This window comes from Phodopus roborovskii, unplaced genomic scaffold (assembly GCF_943737965.1).
Source record: "Phodopus roborovskii unplaced genomic scaffold, PHOROB, whole genome shotgun sequence".
Classification (NCBI taxonomy): Eukaryota; Metazoa; Chordata; class Mammalia; order Rodentia; family Cricetidae; genus Phodopus; species Phodopus roborovskii.
In genome coordinates, this window is record NW_026126616.1 from 2,943,856 (window position 1) to 2,963,851 (window position 19,996).

General features: G+C 49.1%; 3 protein-coding genes across 3 annotated transcripts in view; all 3 read left to right on the forward strand.

Annotated features, from left to right (window-relative positions):
* LOC127237827 (tetratricopeptide repeat protein 41) overlaps positions 1-14,265 on the forward strand; it is a 46,576-nt gene extending 32,311 nt beyond the window's left edge. Inside the window, exons 10-15 of the mRNA XM_051206219.1 lie at positions 2,307-2,478; positions 3,232-3,379; positions 3,976-4,128; positions 6,090-6,223; positions 13,392-13,521; positions 13,611-14,265. Of these exons, the coding sequence (XP_051062176.1) occupies positions 2,307-2,478; positions 3,232-3,379; positions 3,976-4,128; positions 6,090-6,223; positions 13,392-13,521; positions 13,611-14,265 (1,392 nt within the window). The remainder of the gene's footprint in view (positions 1-2,306; positions 2,479-3,231; positions 3,380-3,975; positions 4,129-6,089; positions 6,224-13,391; positions 13,522-13,610) is intronic.
* A 1,676-nt stretch (positions 14,266-15,941) lies between these two features.
* LOC127237834 (basic proline-rich protein-like) lies at positions 15,942-16,846 on the forward strand. The gene is made up of 2 exons (XM_051206225.1): positions 15,942-16,566; positions 16,665-16,846. The coding sequence occupies exons 1-2, from the start codon at positions 15,942-15,944 to the stop codon at positions 16,844-16,846; spliced, it is 807 nt and encodes a 268-aa protein (XP_051062182.1).
* Positions 16,847-16,877: 31 nt separating this feature from the next.
* Positions 16,878-19,996, forward strand: part of Nt5dc3 (5'-nucleotidase domain containing 3) — a 40,551-nt gene continuing 37,432 nt past the window's right edge. Inside the window, exon 1 of the mRNA XM_051206218.1 lies at positions 16,878-17,085. Within this exon, the coding sequence (XP_051062175.1) occupies positions 16,878-17,085 (208 nt within the window). The remainder of the gene's footprint in view (positions 17,086-19,996) is intronic.

Consider the following 19,996-nt stretch of genomic DNA (forward strand, 5'->3'; position numbering starts at 1 on the left):
GGGTCCCATGACTGGGCTCAAAAAGGCGTCTTTACCCCCTGAGTCATCGAGTTTATTCCTCATGCATGTTAGTGCTCTAGGACTGAGCTATGTTTGGCACCCAGCTATCCAGTGTCTTCTGTGCTCTGATAGTGTAACGGGCCCACAGACCTTAGCACAACAGATGCCATGATGGAAGTACCTTGTAGGCCTTGGAACCCGGGATGCAGGTACCAACACCCGCCAAAATGAGAACAAAGACCATAGCCCTGGGCAAGTCCCTAAATGGACTGACCTCGCTTTTTGGCTCATGCAGTTCTGCTTCTGGATAACTGTTCTTGATAACTGAAGTGTGTCAAGCCAGGATGTGGTTTTTGTGTGTGAAAGCCCACACTGAGAAGGGCTTGGGACTACACTAGGGTTCTGAACACCGGTGTAGTTGCTGGCCAGCTAATAAAGACTTTCCATTGGCTTGAATCCACGTGTAAGTAGTTTTCTCTGGCGGGTTTTGACTGAGAAGTGGTTTACGTTTATGGAGTTTCGGCTAATGAAATGAATATGCTAGATCTATTGGAAGTAGGAAACAAATGTGAGGCACCAGTGAACAAGGAGCAGATTTGAATATACAATTCTGCGGAGAGGGTCGTCACACAGGAAAATGTCAAAAATGGCTGGAGTGCTGATCTGGGGCATGACAGTGGTCTTAAAGACCCCTACCCCGAGAAATCTCTGTCCTTTGCACTTACTCCCTTCCTGAACCCATCTCCTTGGTTTAGGACACACAGCCTTATCAAATGAATCATGGGGGGTTTACCTCCTTTTCCCCGCTATGGGCTCAGTCACATAGTGAGGACGCCTGTAACTTTCCAAGCTTTAGAGTTCTGAGACAAAATGAGGAGCTAGAGCTGGATCTCCTGCTTTTCTGTGACTCTGATGAGTTCTAAGCATATCTGATACCTAAAATGGGCCATGACACCTTCCTTACAGGGCAGTTCATGTCACAAGGCAGTCTGGTCCCACCGAATCCAATCAGCCTTCCCAGCTGCTTATTTGCATGCTAGATAACCCGGATCACCTCTTCCCGGAACACTTGACACACAGAAGGCATTGGCCTGTTACAAGTAAATAATCGTTATTGTAGACCTCTGAGTGCCAGCCTCGGTGACCTCTCAGGGTACAGGCAGAATGCTGAACCGCAAGCGCAGGAGCTGGCTAAAGGGATCTGAGGGCAAACAAACCAATCCTCCTCACCTCTTTATTCTTCAAAAAAGTTTCTCCTCTTCCACAAAGCTCCCAGTTTATGTACCCACACAGACACAAGTAGCAATTGGCGAATGCAAGGATGCCAGGCATGTATTTCTCAGGGCCAGGAAAACAGATAAGATCTGAGGAAGAGGGCCCCTTATGCCTCAGAGGGGATGTGACTTGTAAGACGTCCAGGAAAAACTTAAAGGGCAGGGAAGGATTAATGGAGCAAGGGGCTATGATTTCTGAGAAAGGAGAGGGGTGTTAGTACATAAAACTACATTTGTGTGGATAGTTAAGCTAGAAGTTTGTAATCCATAAATGTAGTAAAAGAAGGGGACACTGTAGCCGTGCTTTCTATCTGGCTTTCGTTTTCAAAGCAGCTGGGAACACAGAGTCATGGTAGCTATGGCGACCAGCATACGCTTCGGAAGGAAAATGGGTGGCATTTGGTCTGCATTAGCCGACTAAAGGGAACTTCTCAGTACTTTATCAAAGAGAAAAGCTGAAGCTAAGTGTGGTGAGCAGAGGTTGCTGCTTCCGGCCTCAGGGTAAGCAGCGGGCTGCTCTTTCCTGCTGACACCTGAGTGAGGAGGAGTCCCTTCCTCCAGGGCCTTTTGAGAATTCAAGGCAGGCACCCAGCATATTTTCTACATATCAGGGTTACACATGAAAGGTCATCTTCCTGACTTTCCACAGATATATGTGTCCAGCAGATGAAATATTTTCATGAGATAAATGCTCACAAGCAGTGGGAAACACCCATAGCTACCCTTAGGGAAGAGATGAAGAGACTCATGAGAGAAATTACAGACAGGAGCAACTGATTTCCACAGCCAGTGGCTCATGGCCTTGCCAGGTAGAGTTTCCCATCACTCATGTGATAGGTTGGCCTGTTGAGTATTAGCTACCCTGCTGTATTTCTCAAGGCCCTTGGCAAATCGTCTGTGAAAACGTTGGAAATAGACCTAAGACGGGTTCCATCACGGCAGTTTATCTGTGTTTATGTTTCCCTGAGAAGTGGCCTCGTGGATGCTATGGCTGTTTTTGTCAGCGGTTTCTGTTTTTGTCATTTTGCACAGAACCCATCCACGACAGAGATGCTCCTCAAAGCCCAGAATGCCGTTGGGGAACTATATCTTGAAATCGGGATGACTCAGAAAGGCCTTACTTATTTTCAGAAAGCGTGGTCAAACCTGCTACGGTTTACACTCAGTGACTTAAACACTAGCCAGGAATTAGTGAAGCAGAACGGTAGGTGACGCCTTCAGAGGCCGCTCCACCCTCGCAGTTCAGAGAGCGGCCCCAGGGGCCTCTCTCCCCGGGAAGGGGAGGGCCAGGGGGTTTTATTTTATTTCATTTTATTTTTTTATTTAAAAATTTTTTTTTTGGTTTTTATTTTACTTTATTGAGACAGGGTTTCTCTGTAGCTTTGGAGCCTGTCCTGGAACCGACTCAGTAGACCCAGTGAGTCAGGTGATTTTAAAGAAAACTAACCACTGCCATTTAGGAGGCCGAGTCAGAACCCATGTAAAAAGGTGAACATGGGCCAGGCTGTGGTGGCACACGCCTTTGATCCCAGCACTTGGGAGGCAGAGGCAGGCGGATCTCTGTGAGTTCTAGGACAGCCAGGGCTGTGTACAGAGAAACCCCCATCTCAAAAACAAACAAACAAACAAACAAACAAACAAACCCCCCACCTCCCCCCACCCCCTGTGTGTTGAGGCTACGCACTCATGGGTACCTACGTCACACCCAGCAGCAGGTCCAGTGTGCAGGTTCAAACTCCTGTCTTGGCTCCTTGATGCCTGTGACATCATACAGATGCTTTGTATGGAAACAAACCCTATTCAGTGTAGGCCAGTGGTTGATTTGTCCAGAAAAAAAAAACCCTGGTTCTTGGCATGAAGGGAATATGGTACTAAATGCTAGGCCTGTTGACGATTTGACTCTTTTGTAGCTAAGACCTTAAGCATTATCTTCTTTGCCAACATTTATTCCCCATAGTCAAAGTGATGAATAACCTGGCAAAATCAGCATCTGAGGAATTCTTAAAAGAAAACAACATTTTGGAATATGCTACTGAAATCTCCAAGTTTGTGACTGATAACTCCCGAGATCAAGCTACCATGAAATATACTGAAGGTATTCTGATGTAAGCATGATTTTTTCCTTAGTTTTTCTTGCTTTCTGTATTAGCTCCTATTCTTTTTATTAATATGCTTAGGGGCCAGAGGGGAGGCAGCTCAATTGGTCAATTGGATTTTTTTTTTTTTTTTTTTTTTTTTGAGTCAAGATCTTGTCAAATATCCCAGGGTGGCCTAAAATTCACTATGTAACCTAGGCTGGCCTTGAACTCATGATCCTCCTGCCTTAACCTCTCAAATGCTGGGGTTATAAGCGTGTCCCACCATACCTGGCTACTCTGGTTTCTTTATAAATATGTCTCTGAGGATAGACCGGTGTAGCTCAGTGCTAGAGCATGTACTGGCATGTACAAGTTTTGGGGTTGAATGCCTAGAACTGCTCCTGCTGAAGACACAGGTGTGTGTTCGTGTACACACACACACACACACACACACACACACACACACACACACACACGCGCGCGCGCACTCCTGAGTGCTTTTGAGGTTCTTGATTCCCCAACCATCACACACATCTTTTTGGATGGATATCTATATAAGGGAAAGGACTTTACGAGAATTGTTGCTAGCCTAGTTTATTGCAAGCATTGTGCTTCATACTCAGGGTGGCTGCTGGAAATGTGCCTCTTGCAAAACTGAAGTTTCAAGAGAGTTTAACTATCAGAAGACATCTCTTTGGCAATAAAAACATACTAGTTGGAGAGATCATGGAATTTTTAGCAGATTTGCTGTTTTTCTTACTTGGAGAAAATGAAAAGTAAGTTCCTGTGAACTGTTTCAGGAAACGTCCCTCTCCTGTTTCTCTATGCTTGTCTGTCTCTGGTGCCCTTCCTGGAGGCTCTGTCCTGCTGTGTCTGTCAGGGCAGCTGCTACAAGGCTGAAAACTCTGGGCCCACAGAGTGGTGGCCCTGGCTGCTGCCTGTGGGTCTGTGTGATCAAGGCCAGAGTCAGCCATGCCTCAGGACCGCAGACTTCCTGGGCCCAGCATTGCCGTTTCCTAGAGGAGTCAGGGTCAGCTGACTGCACGCACGTCCAGTTGTGAAGTTTCTCAGTCTTGGGTGTGGAGCTCTTCCCTCCTCCTCTCCTCCGGTTCTTTTCCACCTCTAAGACCATTCCCCCACCCCCCTCATCAGCAGATGAACGAAAACGAGGACGTGGCTGCTCCTAGGGATGGTTGAGGAAGAGACCAGCCATAGGCATCTGGGAGCCTGAATATGGTCAGCAGACTTAACCAGGCCAAGAGAAGAGAGAGCCAGGCTGGGGTAGGAGGGCGCTGTTGAGAGAGGAAGAAGGGAGGAGAGAGAGGGGGACCGGGAGCCAAAAGCAGCAGTCAAGAAAGAAACCAAGGGGGTGCATAGCCAGAATGACTGAGGTTACAGAGGGAGAGGATCCGGGGAAGGAAGGGCAGCTCAGGAGCTGGAGAGGTCAGGGTAGGGAGCAGGGTGAGGCTGAGGAATGAGGAGGCTGGGGGATGCTGGGAGAAACTGCCAGCCAGGTCCATTTTGATATGTTAACAGGCACGTCAGTTAGCCATTTGTCCTGGGTTTCTCTGAGGCCTAGCAGTAATCCATAGTACCCGAGTATACATCAGCCTGCGCCCTTTCTATCTGATATTGAAAAGGTAAAGACTGATTGAAGTGAGGGAGGGGGCCCTGGGGGAGGTGTGGGCTGTGTCTCTGCTGCCCAGTGACTGTGAAGTTGAACAGGTGTCTACCGTCTTGGGGGTCTTGGGGTCTCAGGCACTTGCAGTGTGGTGCGGTAAGCATGCGTCTCTGAGGACTTGATGCTGGTCTACCTGCCTTCCTTGTCTGGCTGCTTCAGTGCGGCCTCCAGCACCTACCCAGGCTGCAGTCAGTGCGACCCTACCAACTTGTTGAAGATTTTCAACATTACAGCCCAAAGCCCTGGGCTAGGGCTACAGCTCATGTTCAAGGGGGTGAGGATGGGCATGTGGACAGCTGACTTTCTGTTGCTGTGACAAAACATGGTGGCCAAGGCAACGTACAAAAGGGAGTCTTCAGTTGAACTGCGGGTTCCGGAGGGTAGAGTCCACGGTGGCGAGCAAAAGCTTGGCGGCAGGGACAGGTGACAGCTCACATCTTGACTGGAGAGTAGGACAATGATTCCAGCCTTTGAAACCCCAAAGCCCGCCCGCCCTCAGTGATGCATCTCCTTCAGCAAGGCCACACCTCCTAATCCTTCCCAAACAGCTGGGGGCCAGGTAGTCAAACGCATGAACCTATGGAGGCCCTTCTTATCATCTACCATCAACCACAGAGGCCCTGGCTGTGATACCCAGCACCGCAATAATAACAGTAACAGTAATAATAATAATAATAATACAGTAGGGACTGGGGATGAGGCTACGTTGGAAGAATGCCTACCTAACATGCACTAAGGCTTTGGTTCAGTCCCCAGCAAATCACTCTGTGGAACAGGCCTGCAGTCCCAAAGTCCAGGAGGGAGGCAGGTGTTCAAGGTCATCCTTGGCTATATTGGCTATGTATGGAGTGTTGATACCATCCCGAGGCTCTGTCCAGAAAACAACATGGCCCACACTATTACATACCTGGTTCTGGCTTCATTTCCCACCCTCTCAACTAACTGTGAGAGTCAGCGTCTTACTCTTCCTTGCCCCCTCCTAAGGAGAACATTTGTTGAATAAATATATGTCTGATTTCTTCAATGCAAAGTGTTAACTGAATTTCTGTTTTCTAGATCGCAAAGGAAGCAAGTGACTGAATATTATAAACAAGTAATAAAAATCAAGGAGAATTCAGACACTGTGGCCACCAGCAAGCTTGTCAGGAAGCAGCTGAGCATAACCCTCAGCGATACCTTGTGTAAACTAGGTAACTGCTCCCGTCTGTTCGTCTGTTCGTGGAATGGCAGCTGTGTGATTTGCTTATTTTTAAAATGGTCTTTTCTTTTTAGAGACAGGGTTTCTCTGTGTAGCTTTGGAGCCTGTCTTGGAACTCACTTTGTTGACCAGGCTGGCCTCAAACTCACAGAGATCTGCCTGCCTCTGCCTCCCGAGTGCTGGGGTTAAAGGCGTGGGCTGCCACCACCACCTGCCCTAAAAATGGCTTCTTTGAAGCAACTTTTGTTCTGCATACTTTTTTCCCCTTCTTTTAAATTGCTTTAAAATTTTTAAAAAATTATATTTATTGAGAAAGGGGGAGAGGGAGGGAGGGGGAGAGAGAGAGGGAGAGGGAGAAGGAGAGAGAGAGAGAGTGCACGTAGAGGTCAGAGGATAGTTTGTAAGTGTAGGAATTCTCTCCTTCCACCAGCTGCAGGGGTTGAATTCAGATTGGTACACTTAGCAGCAGGTGCCTTCATTCAGCATCTTAGTTACTTTTCTATTGCTACAAAGAGACCAAGGCAACTTATCAAAGAAAGATTAGAGGCTGGCTCCCCGTCTCAGAGGGTGAGTCCAGGACCGTCATGGTGGGGAGCAGGCAGGCAGGCAGGCAGGCAGGCAGGCAGGCAGGCAGGCAGGCAGGCAGGCAGGCAGGCGTGGCGCAGGAATTACAGCTAAGGGCATACATCTGATTTCTCAAGCTGGGGGCAGAAACAGAAACTGGGCCTGGTGTGGGCGTTTGAGCTCATCCCAGGAGACTAGTTACCTTCCATTATTAAATGTTTTAATATTCCTTTCCAGCCAGGGATGGTGGTGCACTCCTATGATCCCAGCATTTTCAAGTAGGGAACTGGAGGACTGAGCGTTCAAGGACAGTGTGAGCTATACCGTGAGAGCGTTGTCTCAAAAGCAAGCAAGTGAAACTCAGGCATTAGGGTTGTAGTCCTTGCTTTGCCTGCCATCTCTAACCCAGCAAAGGAAAAGATTATTTTCCGTGCCAGTTTTTATCCTTCGTATTAAAAGAGCAGTAAAAAAAATGATTGCACCAGCTTGGTCACTTGCTGAGGAGAAAAAAAAAAAAAGCCGAAAATATCAGTATGAGCAGCAAGATAATGTCTTCAGTGGATGGATTTGTGTGTGTGTGTGTGTGTGTGTGTGCATGAACACACAGTTCCAGTGGATGGATTCAGGGGTATACGTGTATGTCTAGTGTTACTTCTCCACACAGTCTTTTCTGTGACACTTTGGGTCTCTTGCTTATGGCGAAAGTAAGACACCTATTTCCTTCAGAAAGTCGGCCCATAGGCACCAGCAAGATGGATGGTTTGGCTTAAGAGCTCACACACTTTTCATTAGCCAAGCGTCAGTCCAGAAGTTGACCATAGGATCCCCCGATTGAGCCTTGTGGGGGCCATTGAGAGACAGAGCTAATGAGGGAAATCCTTCGACATTATAATCAACCTAAGTCCTGTTTAGTAAGGTGAAGCATACGTGTGCAGCTGGCTGGACTGTGTCCCCAAACCTTTGTACGAAAATCTTATCAACAGGAAATGTGGTAGGAGAGGTCACTTCAAGTAACTGTCCTAGGCAGTGCCTTAGTGGCAACTGATGCCTCTGCCCAGGTCCCAGCTGTGTGTCCAAACCTGAGTGAAATCCAGGTGTCACCCACCACCAAACATCAGCATCTAATTGACAATGTAGAAGAGGAATATAATCTCATTATTCTTTTTTAAATGTATTTACTGATTTTTATTACATATACAGTATTCTGCTGCATAATTGTCTGTAGGCCAGAAGAGGGCACCAGATCTCATGACAAATGGCTGTGAGCCACCATGTGGTTGTTAGGAATTGAACTAAGGACTTCTGGAAGAGCAGTCTTAGCCTGTGAGCCATCTCTCCAGACCAAGGAACTTTTTCTTATAGAACTGTCCAACAATGTCCTAGGGAAGAAGTCTCTGTCCATTTCATGTGACTTAACCCTTGCCTTTAAAAACAAAAACAAACAAACAAAAAAAAAACTTCCTACACACTTTATAGTCTCTTAATAAGCTTTGCTTACTACTTAACATAGTTCCTTACTACCTAGAAGTATTTACCTGTTTGTTATTATTATCATTTTTATTATTGTCTGTACCAAGCAAGCTCACCCAGGAGAGAGGAAATATCTTAGCTAATTCTGACTTCCCTTCTATCTTTAGAAAAGCAAGTGTAGAAGCTCAGGGCCCCATCCCCAGCCCTGCATAAACTCGGCGTGTTGGGTTACACCTGTAATCTGAAGTTCAAGGTCACCCTCAATTCCTTAGAGGGTTGAGCTCAGCCTGGACTATGTGAGACCCTGCCCAAAAAGGAAAAGGAAGAAAGTGTGGTTGCTAAGGGGATCTGAGTGTCAGCAATTCCCATGTGCTTTCATTTCAATTGTTCAGTTATTACTAACCATTTATTGAACAAATATCGGCTGTGCCTTTCACCCGCCAGTCTCTGTTTTTGTTGCTGGGGAGACAAGACAGAGACCAGCTGTGCCCTCAGCTGAGCCCCTGCCCCCCCCCCCCGTGGGAGAAGGCTGTCCCACAACTACGTACACAACTGTTTGACTTAAGTTGTGCAGTGCTACCTGGGGACAGCAGTTGGCACAATGCTGTAGTAAAACATAGAACACCTGAGTACCGTACCATTCCGGGAGAATCCAAGGGCACCAGAGGCCCGCGCTTCCCCTGGTGGATGGGCCAGCAGGGATGCGCCTCAGGAAGTGTTGCGGGGCCTGAAGGCGCAGGGTGAGAAGTTGCTCAGTAAGGAAGGTCCAGGAGTGGGACATCCATCTGAGGCTGGATGGAACTGAGAAGTTGCGCATGGCTGGTGTGCGGGAGCAACAGGGGAGGGGCAGGAGGGAAGAGAGAGAAGCCAGGGCAGTGAGCCAGTCCCTGGCACAGCCCTCACGTGGATCTCTAGGGTAATAGACCTAAGTCACACCACCACCGAGCTCAAGGAGCTTTTCCTGTCACTCCTGTTCCCACTGTGTGCGATTTTTGATTTCTCAGACAGACCGAGAATTCCGAGGGGCAGGGGACTTAGTATTTATCTGTCAGCATGCTAGCTGTACGAGGGATCATGGATAAGACAGGGTGTTGCTGGGTATTTTGCAGTGCGTGCTGGGTTACCCCATTGAAACGATGGTGCTGCGCCAATCTAACAAGACTGAAAGGAAGTCAAATTGTGCGTTCCCCCACCGAAAGCAATCGCCTTAGCCGACTTTCCAGATGCAGTTCTGGGTTGCGCATTGCTAGCTTGAGTCTCTTGGCATCTTCCTTCTTGTTTTATTATTACAGTGGGTCAACAAGTTGGATAGTTTAGTCTTCAACAGGGCATAAAAAAGAGGAGGCTTCTAGTATGTTTTGATAATTAAGACTTATGTTATAATCACATTTTTTTTTGCTTAGACTAAAATATTAACGATTAAACATTAAAATGCCGCATCTGTACGGAGGTGGTGGGTCCTTCATCCTCCACCTCGTGATCACTTTCGTGAGGCACTGATTACTAAATTGAATCTCTTTTGTCAGTTAATTCTTCATAGCTTCAGTTTCAAGTGCAAGCCTTAGCATAATAAAGCTGTAGATCCCAGAGATTTTGGCAGGGTTGCCAACTATGATGTGAGGCCTTCTGTGATCTATGTTCTGAGCTCTCCGGCAGGAATGATCTCATCGCTCTCTGATAAACGCTGTACATTTGCTGTTGAGAAAGCTCACAGGGGAGAACAGAACAGAAATGTGCCTTTTGTTTCCCACTGTGTAAGCCGAGCGCTCTGCACTGAGCAGTTTATTTTGGTTCAAGAATGACAGATGAACATAATGCTAGTACCTCGCTCTCGCTGGGCTTCTCTTTAAAAAGGAAATGTCAACCTTCTAGGTCAAGTTCAGGAGGAAGACATTAATTGTGCCAGCAGGTAACTCTCAGCAGGGAGTAAGCAGCCTCTTTCCTCCATTTAATTTCAAAATTCTCACCTCAGCCAGAACTTTGATCCTTTGATCCCAAAGTTAGTAACCCAGACAAAGCTAACGTTTTTAGTTTTGACTTAGGTATAAATGTCCACTCTTCCCCAAATCTTTAAATGCTACATAGGGTTTTTGTCCACTTTTAAGAGCAGACCCTTGGATAGGAAGTGGACGTCATCTTTCCTGAAACACATGGGCCACACATTCTTGTTTGGGCTTCAGGAGAGTGAGGACACAAGTGTGGCTTAGTGCCAAACCCTCCGACTGCCACCTAAGGCCCTGTCTTCACAGGTGTCTTGCCTGCTCATACTTGGAAACCATGAGTTGTTTGAGCAGCTCATGGGATTGACTCTTTCTAAAGTATTTAGTCTAGTTTTCATAGGAAATAATTCCTTTTAATCCTAAGCCTTATCTTACTTGGTACTTGATCAAATGACTTAATTAGAGGTATGAACCTGGCTGACCCTGGATCATGCTAGCACCTAGCTGCTTAGGAACAGATGCATGCCTGTGGAGAAGAGCTACTAGCTGCAGGCATTTAGTGTGTCTTGGGTGAGGGACAGCAGGTCTTGCAGAGGGAGGGAAGGGCTTTGGTAAGGGTCTTCTCCCAGATAATACCACACAGATGGGTTCATTCCTAGTGGTATTTTTTTTAAAATTTATTTAAATTTAATGCCAGCACTCGGGAGGCAGACATAGGCAGATCTCTGTGAGTTCGAGGCCAGCCTGGGCTACAGAGCTAGTTCTAGGACAGGCTTCAAAGCTAGAGAAGCCTTGTCTCGAAAAACCAAGAAAAAAAAATAGTGAGTGGTTGTGCACATGTGATATGTCTGTGGCGGTCAGAAGACAACTTGCAGGGGTAACACGGATACATAAAAGACCCAGAGACTGATATTGGGGTTCAAGCTGAAGATCGGGGAAGCAAAGTAGCCGGCGACTAGCTCTCACCTCTCCCGCAGGCTGACAGGGCTGATCCTGTCTCCTGAGCCGGTGACAAGCTCTCACCAAAGCTCAGACCGTGACCTCTCCTCTGCACGGCTGGAGAATGAATGCCTCATACTGAACAGTGACCTTGCTTTCTGAATCCTCAGCGAACTTTAATAAATCCTAAGCAATATATCACCGCATGCAAAAGTCAGTTCTGTCCCTCCACCATCTTGGTCTTGGGGACCAAACTCAGGTCATCAAGCTTGGTAGCAAGCGTCTTTGTCCACTGAGCCATCTCTCTCCAGCCTGATGATGGTTATTTTGAATCCCCTAAGGAATTATGTGCAACACAGAGAATAGTGTTCTCTTTCTTTTTTGCAGGGTTATATCTGGGATCATGGGGACTGAGAATTCCAGCTGCACTATTTTCTGGGTTTGTGGATATCACTGCCTCAATTTTCTTATTATCTGGAAGGGGATAATAATGTCTGCCTATAGGATTATTCTAAGGATTTAGTGAGATAAAACAACCAACAGAAACAAGCATCTAAGTGTTAGGCTCTCTCCATCCAGAGCAAAAGTTGGCTGTGGGAAAAAGGTCCAAAAATCCCTTAGTAATTCACACTTACTGAGATGGTCAAGAGGATTGAGCAAGCTAACCCAGAGCTGGTACCAGCTCCAGAGAAATGTCTGGGTCTAGGCCAAGGCAAGGGTGCCTGATCCGGTTGTGTCAAAGGACACTGAGGTCAGAACCATAGCTATGGATCTGCCCCGGGTCACAGAGGGAGGGCCCTGCAGGTCAGGCATTGGCGTGGAAGAAGCCTGGGCAGAGGGCCGTGAAGCTGTTCCTGTGAGCGTTAGGTCTGTATCACTAACCAAAGAGCTTCCTGGAGAACCAATAATGACTGCAGGAGGTGGTGGCTAGAGCATCTCTTCCAGTGTGTTCTGCCTTCCCAGTTCCATGGGATGTTCTGCGTTTCTCCATCTCCCCCCCCCCCCAACTCTCTGGAACTCAGCTATCACAACCGTGCAAGTCAAATGGGCATGGTACTGATTTTGATAGGGCAGCTGGAAACGTCAGAGGGAATCATGGAAGAATTCAGAAGCGAGGACATAGTGCTGATGGCTAAGCAGACAACCTCCAAAAACTTATCGAAAAAGCTGCAGGCAGCATGACTTAGGAAGTAGAGCAATGATTGCAAGTAGAAGTGCGGAGTGAAGGGCCCAGCGTAACAGTCAGGGGCAGGCTTTGAAGGCGTGTGTTGAGTGGAATGCAGGGCCTGGTGCAGGCTGGGCAGGCACTCTACACCGAGCTCTTCTCCAGACTCTCCTGAGGGACTCGAGTTGCATTTACTGTCTCTGTAACTTAAGGCATTGACCTGGTCCTTTCTCCTTTTTTCTGTCTGTCTCTCCTCTTACAGCATCATTTCTAAAGAGTGTAAGTCAGCTTCTGCCTCCCCCCCCCCCTTTTTTGTTTGTTTGTTCTGTTTCGTTTTTGAGGCAGGGTTTCTCTGTTTAACAGTCCTGTCTGTCCTGGAACTCACTTTTGTAAATCAGGCTGGCTTCAGAGTCACTGAGAGCCACCTAGCTCTGCCTCCCAAGTGCTGGATTAAAGGTGTGCACCACCACTGCCCAGCGATCTGCCCCTTCTTCCTGGGCCCAGTGTATTCTCATTTGTATCTGTTTGTTGTAATTTAAGAAAAGCATTTAAGAGAGACAGACACCATGCAACTGAGTTCAAGTGAAGGTTTTTTTTTTAAATTAGGAGAAAAGGATCACAAATAGGGGAAAGGAAAGGAGGGAGACTGGCCTCCAGAGACAGGAGCATCAGAGAGAGGAGAGAAGAGGAGAGGAGGGGAGAGAGAGAAGAGGAGAGAGAGAGAGAGAGAGAGAGAGAGAGAGAGAGAGAGAGAGAACAGACTGAGGGAGAGAAAGAAAAAGAGAAAGATGATGGGAGGTGGGCAGGGCCCTTTTAAAAGGGAACATAGTGACTAGGCACAGGAGATGCTCTTAGAGCTGCAGCTGAGGGCGTATCCTGTTTGAACCCCATGGGCAGGCCAGTACAGACGCCTGAATACTAACACTGCTTCTTCATGCAAGACATGGTCAAAATGTTTTTGGCAGGGTATTGTGACAGACTGTGTTTCAATGCCACCTTTATAAATGCTCTTTAGCCTCTTTTAAATGTATAAAGTTGGTAATTAAAAATTCTAATATTCCTTTCCCCCTCCATCTACCCAGCAGGCCAGCTGTTGTCAGGTGACTTCTGCCATCACGCCATGATGGAGGCAGTCGGCTATTTGTATAGGTCACTTGATTTAAGGGCAACTCACCTGGGGTCTTCCCATGCTTCACTCCAGGGAATCCTGCAGTGAGTTTCTGTTGCATGTCTCAAAAAGAAGTAGCCTATCTGATGGTCTGTTACTGCACAGCCACATGATGTATTTTGCTCTTTTGCAGACTTCTAAGGGAAATCCAGAGTTTCCGGGGCAGGAGGTGTTGGCCTCAAGGCATGAGCCAGCTATACTCTGAAGGTTCTAGGAACGGCTCTTTATTATGGGAAAACTTGTCTAAGTTAAACTTCCGAAGCGCTCAGAGCTCCGACACCGTGAACACTGCAATGTGTATGAATGTAAGTAAGTTGCAGAGAGCTAAAAGCACAGAGCTGGTACCTTCTCCGGTTTCAGATAAACCAAAATGTGCTCCTGGCAAAGGAAAGAAGACCCTAACTCCGATTCTGTGCCTGTCTGCTGGGGAAAAGACCCAACCTAAGGCACAAAGTGCTCAAATATGGGGTGGGCCAAGGAAGCAAATTCCAAGGAAAAAGATGTTATCTCTGGGCGAAAAGAAAGGCTTAGTCAGACTTTCAAAGCAAAGGGTTTTATCTGCTAAATGTGAGTGTGGAGATGGCCTAATCTCTGCAATTTACCGTCAGCCCCTGCGAGCGCCTCTTAGTGCACATAATCCCTGGGAGTCCATATCTGACCTTGTATCAGAAAAATGGCTATTTCACAGCTCTGGGTACAGCTTCAGCCCTCAGAAGCCTGCTTTCCTAAGAAGACCTCAAGTAGAAACAAAATGGCTGAAGACCTCAAATGACACAGATAAAGAATAAAAGTCATTCTGGGCTCTTTTGTACTTAAGTTTTTCACGCTTCTTTTTGAAGTTTTACATGTGTGTTTGTGGTACTTGTGTGTATATGTTTGTGTGGATGTCAGAGGTCAACATCTGTGTCTTCCTCAACCACTTTCTCCCTTATTTTTTTGACATAAGCTCACAGATTCTACTAGACTGGCTGGTCTGTGAGCACCCGGCCCTCGTCTCCACTTTGCCTGTGATGAGGTCACCTGCACAGGCCGTCACACTTGGGTCTTCATGGTGGTGCTGGAGCACTAACTCAGGTCCTGGTACACACACAGCAAGCTCTTCTCAGATTAAGCTATCTCCCTAGCCTCTACTTTGGATTTTTAATTGGATGTTTTCTTTTAAACACTTCAGAGGGGTCATTATCCAAGTCTGGGGATTCACTTTCCTTAGTCCCTTATAACGTTGTGTCTGATTTTACTTAAAAAGAGCAGGTTTTAAGTGATCCAAATTACTGTGGAAAGTAGAACAGTTTTGATTCCATATATATATATATATATATATATATATACATATATACATATACACACACACACACACACACACACACATATGTGTGCAATCTTACCCATTTCAAGTTTACTTTTACATTTCTATTTATATATTTTGAATTAAAATTTTTCATCTAAACAAAATTGATGATTATTATCACCAACACTTTTTATTAATACATTAAAAATAAGAATTGAAATGCTCTCAAGTCATAAAGTAAACTGTGTCAGAGCACATGGTATTTGATACGGTGTCTATTTGAACATTTTATTACCCTCCACTTTATCAGTGACTTGTAAAACATTAACCTGTAATAGTTAAGGATCATTTTTTAGCTACCCTCATCCTTCCCACCCAACAAAATTATTCTTAGGAAACTCACAGAAGAGGGGTCTTGGCTGTGTGACTTTAGGTAAGCAGTTTTACCTACGTTGTGTCTCAGTTTTGTTATGTATAAATGACAGACACGTGCTTACCTTTCAAGATAGCTGATAAAATCGTATGAGATAAAAACACACTGGAAAGCCTGGCATTGGTGGCGCATGCCTTTAGTCCCAACACTCGGGAGGCAGAGGCAGGCGGATCTCTGTGAGTTCGAGGCCAACCTGGTCTACTGAGCGAGTTCCAGGACAGTCTCCAAAGCAATACAGAGAAAAACCAAAAAGAAACACACACAAAAGCAAAATAAACACTGGAAGCCTTCCACTGATGGTTTTTATGATCAGTCAGGAACTAATTTAGGTGTCAAATTCTTCCAGCCCACAATTAGAGTCGCTATTGTGCCTCACCTATTTCCCACGAGCCGGCCATTCTCTGTAATTTACCTCCTACTCAGGGGTCACCATGGAGTAGTTTGGAAATTCCTTGGGACCCAGCGCTTTTCAGGTAGGTCTGGGGCGGATGACTGTCAGCCCTGCCCTGCAGGAGCCAAGTCTGACTCAGGGCACACAGAAATGGCGCCTGGTGGGGCGGCCGGTGTTTATTGGCCATTAGTGGAGCTACGAGGCTTGGAACAAATGCAGTTAGTTACACGGGCGGGCGAGCTGAGCAGGAGCGTGCTGTGAGTCCAGAGGACCCCCCGAGGCGGGAATCCAGCTTTCCAGAAAAGGAAACTAAGTGTCTTTAAACTTACTAGAATCTTGCAGGCGGGATCTTATGTGGGACCCTTTAGAGGACAGATTTGGACGGGCTCCAGGACCGTCTCAGACAGGCACCTGCGATCCGGGAGAAGCCTGCAGAAGCCACGGAGTGAGGTCACCTTCCGGAGGCCGGGACCAGGGCGCCAGGGAAGGCAAGAGGAAGGTAGCGCGGAGTCCTGCGGGCGGCGACAGGGTGGAGACGAGCCGCCTGCTCCATGTGGCCTCAAGTACCACTGGCCCGCCGCCCCCACGCCTCGCGGGGTCAGGAAGCGACAGCAGCAGCCCGGGCACAGAGCCCTGGCGCCAAAGGCTCCGCCCCGCCTCGTTTCTCCGGGGCTTCGCCCCTGACTCCGCCTCTCATCAACCCGTTTTCCCAGGCCTCCGACCCGCCCAGACGTCTTCCGATCCCGGCTCCCACCCCATCTCCCCAGGCCGGGTCCCCGACCGTCCCGCGCAGTGCCTACAGCCCTGGGTCCTGACAGTCCAGCCAGGCCCGCCCCGCCCCGGGCCCCGCCCCTTCCCCGCCCCGGCCCCGCCCACCCCGCAGCTGCGGGCCCAGACCCTGACCTCGCCTGCCAGCTCCGCCCCGCCCGGCCCCCGCCCCGCCCCTTCCCCGCCCCGGCCCCGCCCACCCCGACGCTGCGGGCCCAGACCCTGACCTCGCCTCTCAGCCCCGCCCCGCCCCCGCCCCGCCCCGTGCCCCGCCCCGGCCCCGCCCACACTGCCGCTGCGGGCCCAGACCCTGACCTCGCCTGCCAGCTCCGCCCCGCCTCGCCAGGGCCCCGCCAGGGCCCCGCCCCCAGATGCTGGCCCCGCCCCCGGAGACTGGCCCCGCCCCCAGAGGCTGGCTCGGCGGCCGCGCCACCGCTGGCTCAGACGCAGGAACCGCGGGGCTCGCGTCCCGGAGGCTCCCGGCGCTGACCGTCCGCGCCCCGGGCAGCTCGGAGGCGGCATGGCCACAGCGGCCGCGGCGGCCCGCGGGGCCGGGGCGAGGGCGGCGGCGGCGGCGGCGGCGGCGGGGCTGCGCGGCGGCGGCGGGGCTGCGGTTCGCGGACGGCCGGGAGCCGGCAGCGCTCGGCGCCTGTGCAGCGCCCCGGCCGCCGTGGACATGAAGCGCTACCTGTGGGCGCGCTACCACGAGGCGAAGAGGAGCACGGACGGTGAGTGCGCGCCCCGGCCTCTGCCGCGTGGCTCCCGCGGGGCAGGCGAGCCCCAAACTTCGCAACCCTGGCTTCCCCTTCCCCTGCCGCCGAAGCTGTTTCATAGCTGGGGACTGATGGTTGAGCCCGGAGTGTGCCTGGGAAGGGAAGCGCTCTGGGCCGCCGCGAGGGGAGACGTTCCCCCAGACGCCGTTAGGTGCTGCCATCCACCCTGGGCATGGCGGAGGCTGCCCAGTCAGCTGCCGCGCTCTCCCAGACCGGCTCCGGTGCAGGCGGCTGAGCCGCTGTCCTTTGTGCAGGCAGGATGGAGCAGGGTGGAATGTTCTGTTCGAAGTGGGGGCGCGGGTCTGGTTATCCACGGCCCTCCGCGAGGGGGAGAGGAGTACTTGTGCTCAAGCGAAGGGAATAAGCTTGGCCCCGCGTGGAAGCCGGGAGAAATGGAGAGAGGAACCCGATTATTACTAGCGTCAGGCACTGATACTGTCCCTGAATCTCCCATAGCATTCGGGGGAGGGGACCGCGTCCATTATGTAGATGGCAAAGGCGAGACTCCAGTGCCAGGAGGGGCCTGGCCAGAGACTGGTTTTGAGCCAGGGTCGGGAATCCATTGTCCTGTCTGTTGCTTTGTGCATCTTCCCAGCTGGAGTAAACGGGCAGTGAGTGAGCTATGGACACCGAAGCTTTATGAGGACACCGGGATTTAATATTGATTCTTTCGTGGGGGGGCGGTTGGGGAGCATGGCACGGGTGTGTGTGTTGATGAGGGTACAGTTTGGAGGTTTTACAGATCCGTTTGCAGAGGTCAGTTCAAGAGAAACAAAACGCACTTGTAATGATTTCCACAGCACATGCGGGACTGTCAGCCACGTAGACTTGTATGGAAGAGGGGCTTATTTTGGTTTTCCTTCGCCAAGAGTTGGGGTTCGAAGCTGTTTTGTGTGGTAGAAAGAAGATTTGCTTTGAAGAGGTTAGAATTTACAGATCTTAAAGACGATAGAAGAAATAGACAAGATTATTTAGGTCAACTTCTTTAGGCCAGGCAAATTCTTTGAGATGGGCTGTTTAGCCCAGGCTGGCCTTGTAAGTCAGTGCTCTCCTTCATTACCCTGCCCGGTGGGGACCACTATTCCTCGCAAGTGTGTTCCTTTCTCCTGCCTCCCAGCCTTTGCTTCTCCTCTTTTTGGATGCTCAGCAGATAGTGGCCACCATAGGGGGTGGAGAAAATAACTCAGCACCCCTCACTTCCCATCCTGCACCTGGTCTCCTGCTTAAGGCCTTGAACAAGTTACCTAATCTCTCAGCTCCAGTTTCTCTTTGTAAAATAAAGCCACAAGCTAAATAGTGTCTTCAGTGTTACAGGTGTGTAGTTACTTCAGGTACACATGTGCGGGTCCCCTCTCTGTGCCCATAGCAATTCACAGATAATTCCCATGTCACCCCTGAAAACTCAGGGGCTTTTAAGTTTGCCTCCTTTGGGACTCAACTTCTCTACAGTTCTCAGTGAGCATGTGTTAAGTACCCAGCAGCTGGTGGTAAGGTGTGTGAATCTGGGCTGTGGGGTCCATTATCTCTCTGTTCACCTGCCTGCCGGTGCTGAGCTAGACCAGCCATGGATGTGGATTCTGGTGGAGGGGAGGGTAAGTGATAGCCACAGACAGCAGAGTAGAATGGACTGACTGGGGATGCAGGAGACCCTCCCTCTACTACCCCCCCCCCCATTACCCTCCCAGGATAAAGCAGTTTTACTTTCCTACTTCCTGATTCTGATAAAAGAATTTTATTTCTGGTCACTTGATCCTTTCATTAATCCAAACAGGTACAATCACTTTAGATGTCTGCCAGGCAAGGGCTGTGGCTTTAAGCTTTGTTTTAATGCATTCTTTCCCAGTCTTTTCGTTCCATTGTAATTGAAAAATTTAAAAACAAAACAAAACAAAACATTTTCAGGTCAGTTTTGAATGTACAGAGAAACCTGTAGTTTCTATAAAACCTACTTCTATTTTTCCATTCTGAGTCCTTCCCTCGCCTTCCCTTCCCTTCCCTTGCCTCTCCTCCCCTCCTCTCCCCTCCCCTCCCCCCTTCCCTTCCCTTCTCCTTCCTTTCTTTTTTCTGTACCTAACATCCCTTTTCTGGCCATCCAGGATGGCATACTACATTTAGTTGCCTCTTTGGGCTGTGTTGACTTTGGGCTGTGAAAGCTTATCAGACTTTCTGGTTTTTCTGTGACAGTGACTGTTTTCAGGACTGGTCATATTCCAGAGCATCCTGTTGGAACTTATTTTTTATTCTAACTGGAGACTTTGAATCTGGTGTTGCTTTCTTTGTCCATTTGGGTATTCACCATCCTACCTCTGCACCATTTTAGCATCCCATCTGGAAGTCAGCTCAAAAAGTTCTTTGCTTCCTTAGGACGTGAATTAACCCTGGCAAGAATCTAGATGCTGGAGGGGAAATTGTCCTCAGCAGGACGCAGAGGGGCAGCTTTACCACCGCGGACACCTTGTTAGGTCTAGACACCATTTTATTTCTGTCGCTGGGGGTAGGAGCAGTGCTGCTGGCCTGTGGTGGGCAGAGACCAGTACAGTATCTCACAGTAAAGAACTGTGTGGCTGCCATTGTCAGCGGGGCAGGGCTCAAGGTCCCAGTACTGGAGCTCTGAGAAACCATTGTGCCAAGAGCGGGTCTGTGTGAGGTCAGATCCTCTTGTCTGTGCATTTTGGTGAAACTCTGAGCATCTCTGTGTGTTCATCAGGTAACTGCTGGGCTTTCTTGTCTCCAGAGCACAGGCAATCTTCCCTCAGAGAGGTAGCCCCAGCTTTATTCGGGTGACTTATGGGTTTGCTGTTGTTTTCCATCCTTCTGTCCTTCAGCCCTTCCTTCTCTCCTCTCCCTCTCCCTCCCTCACCCCTCC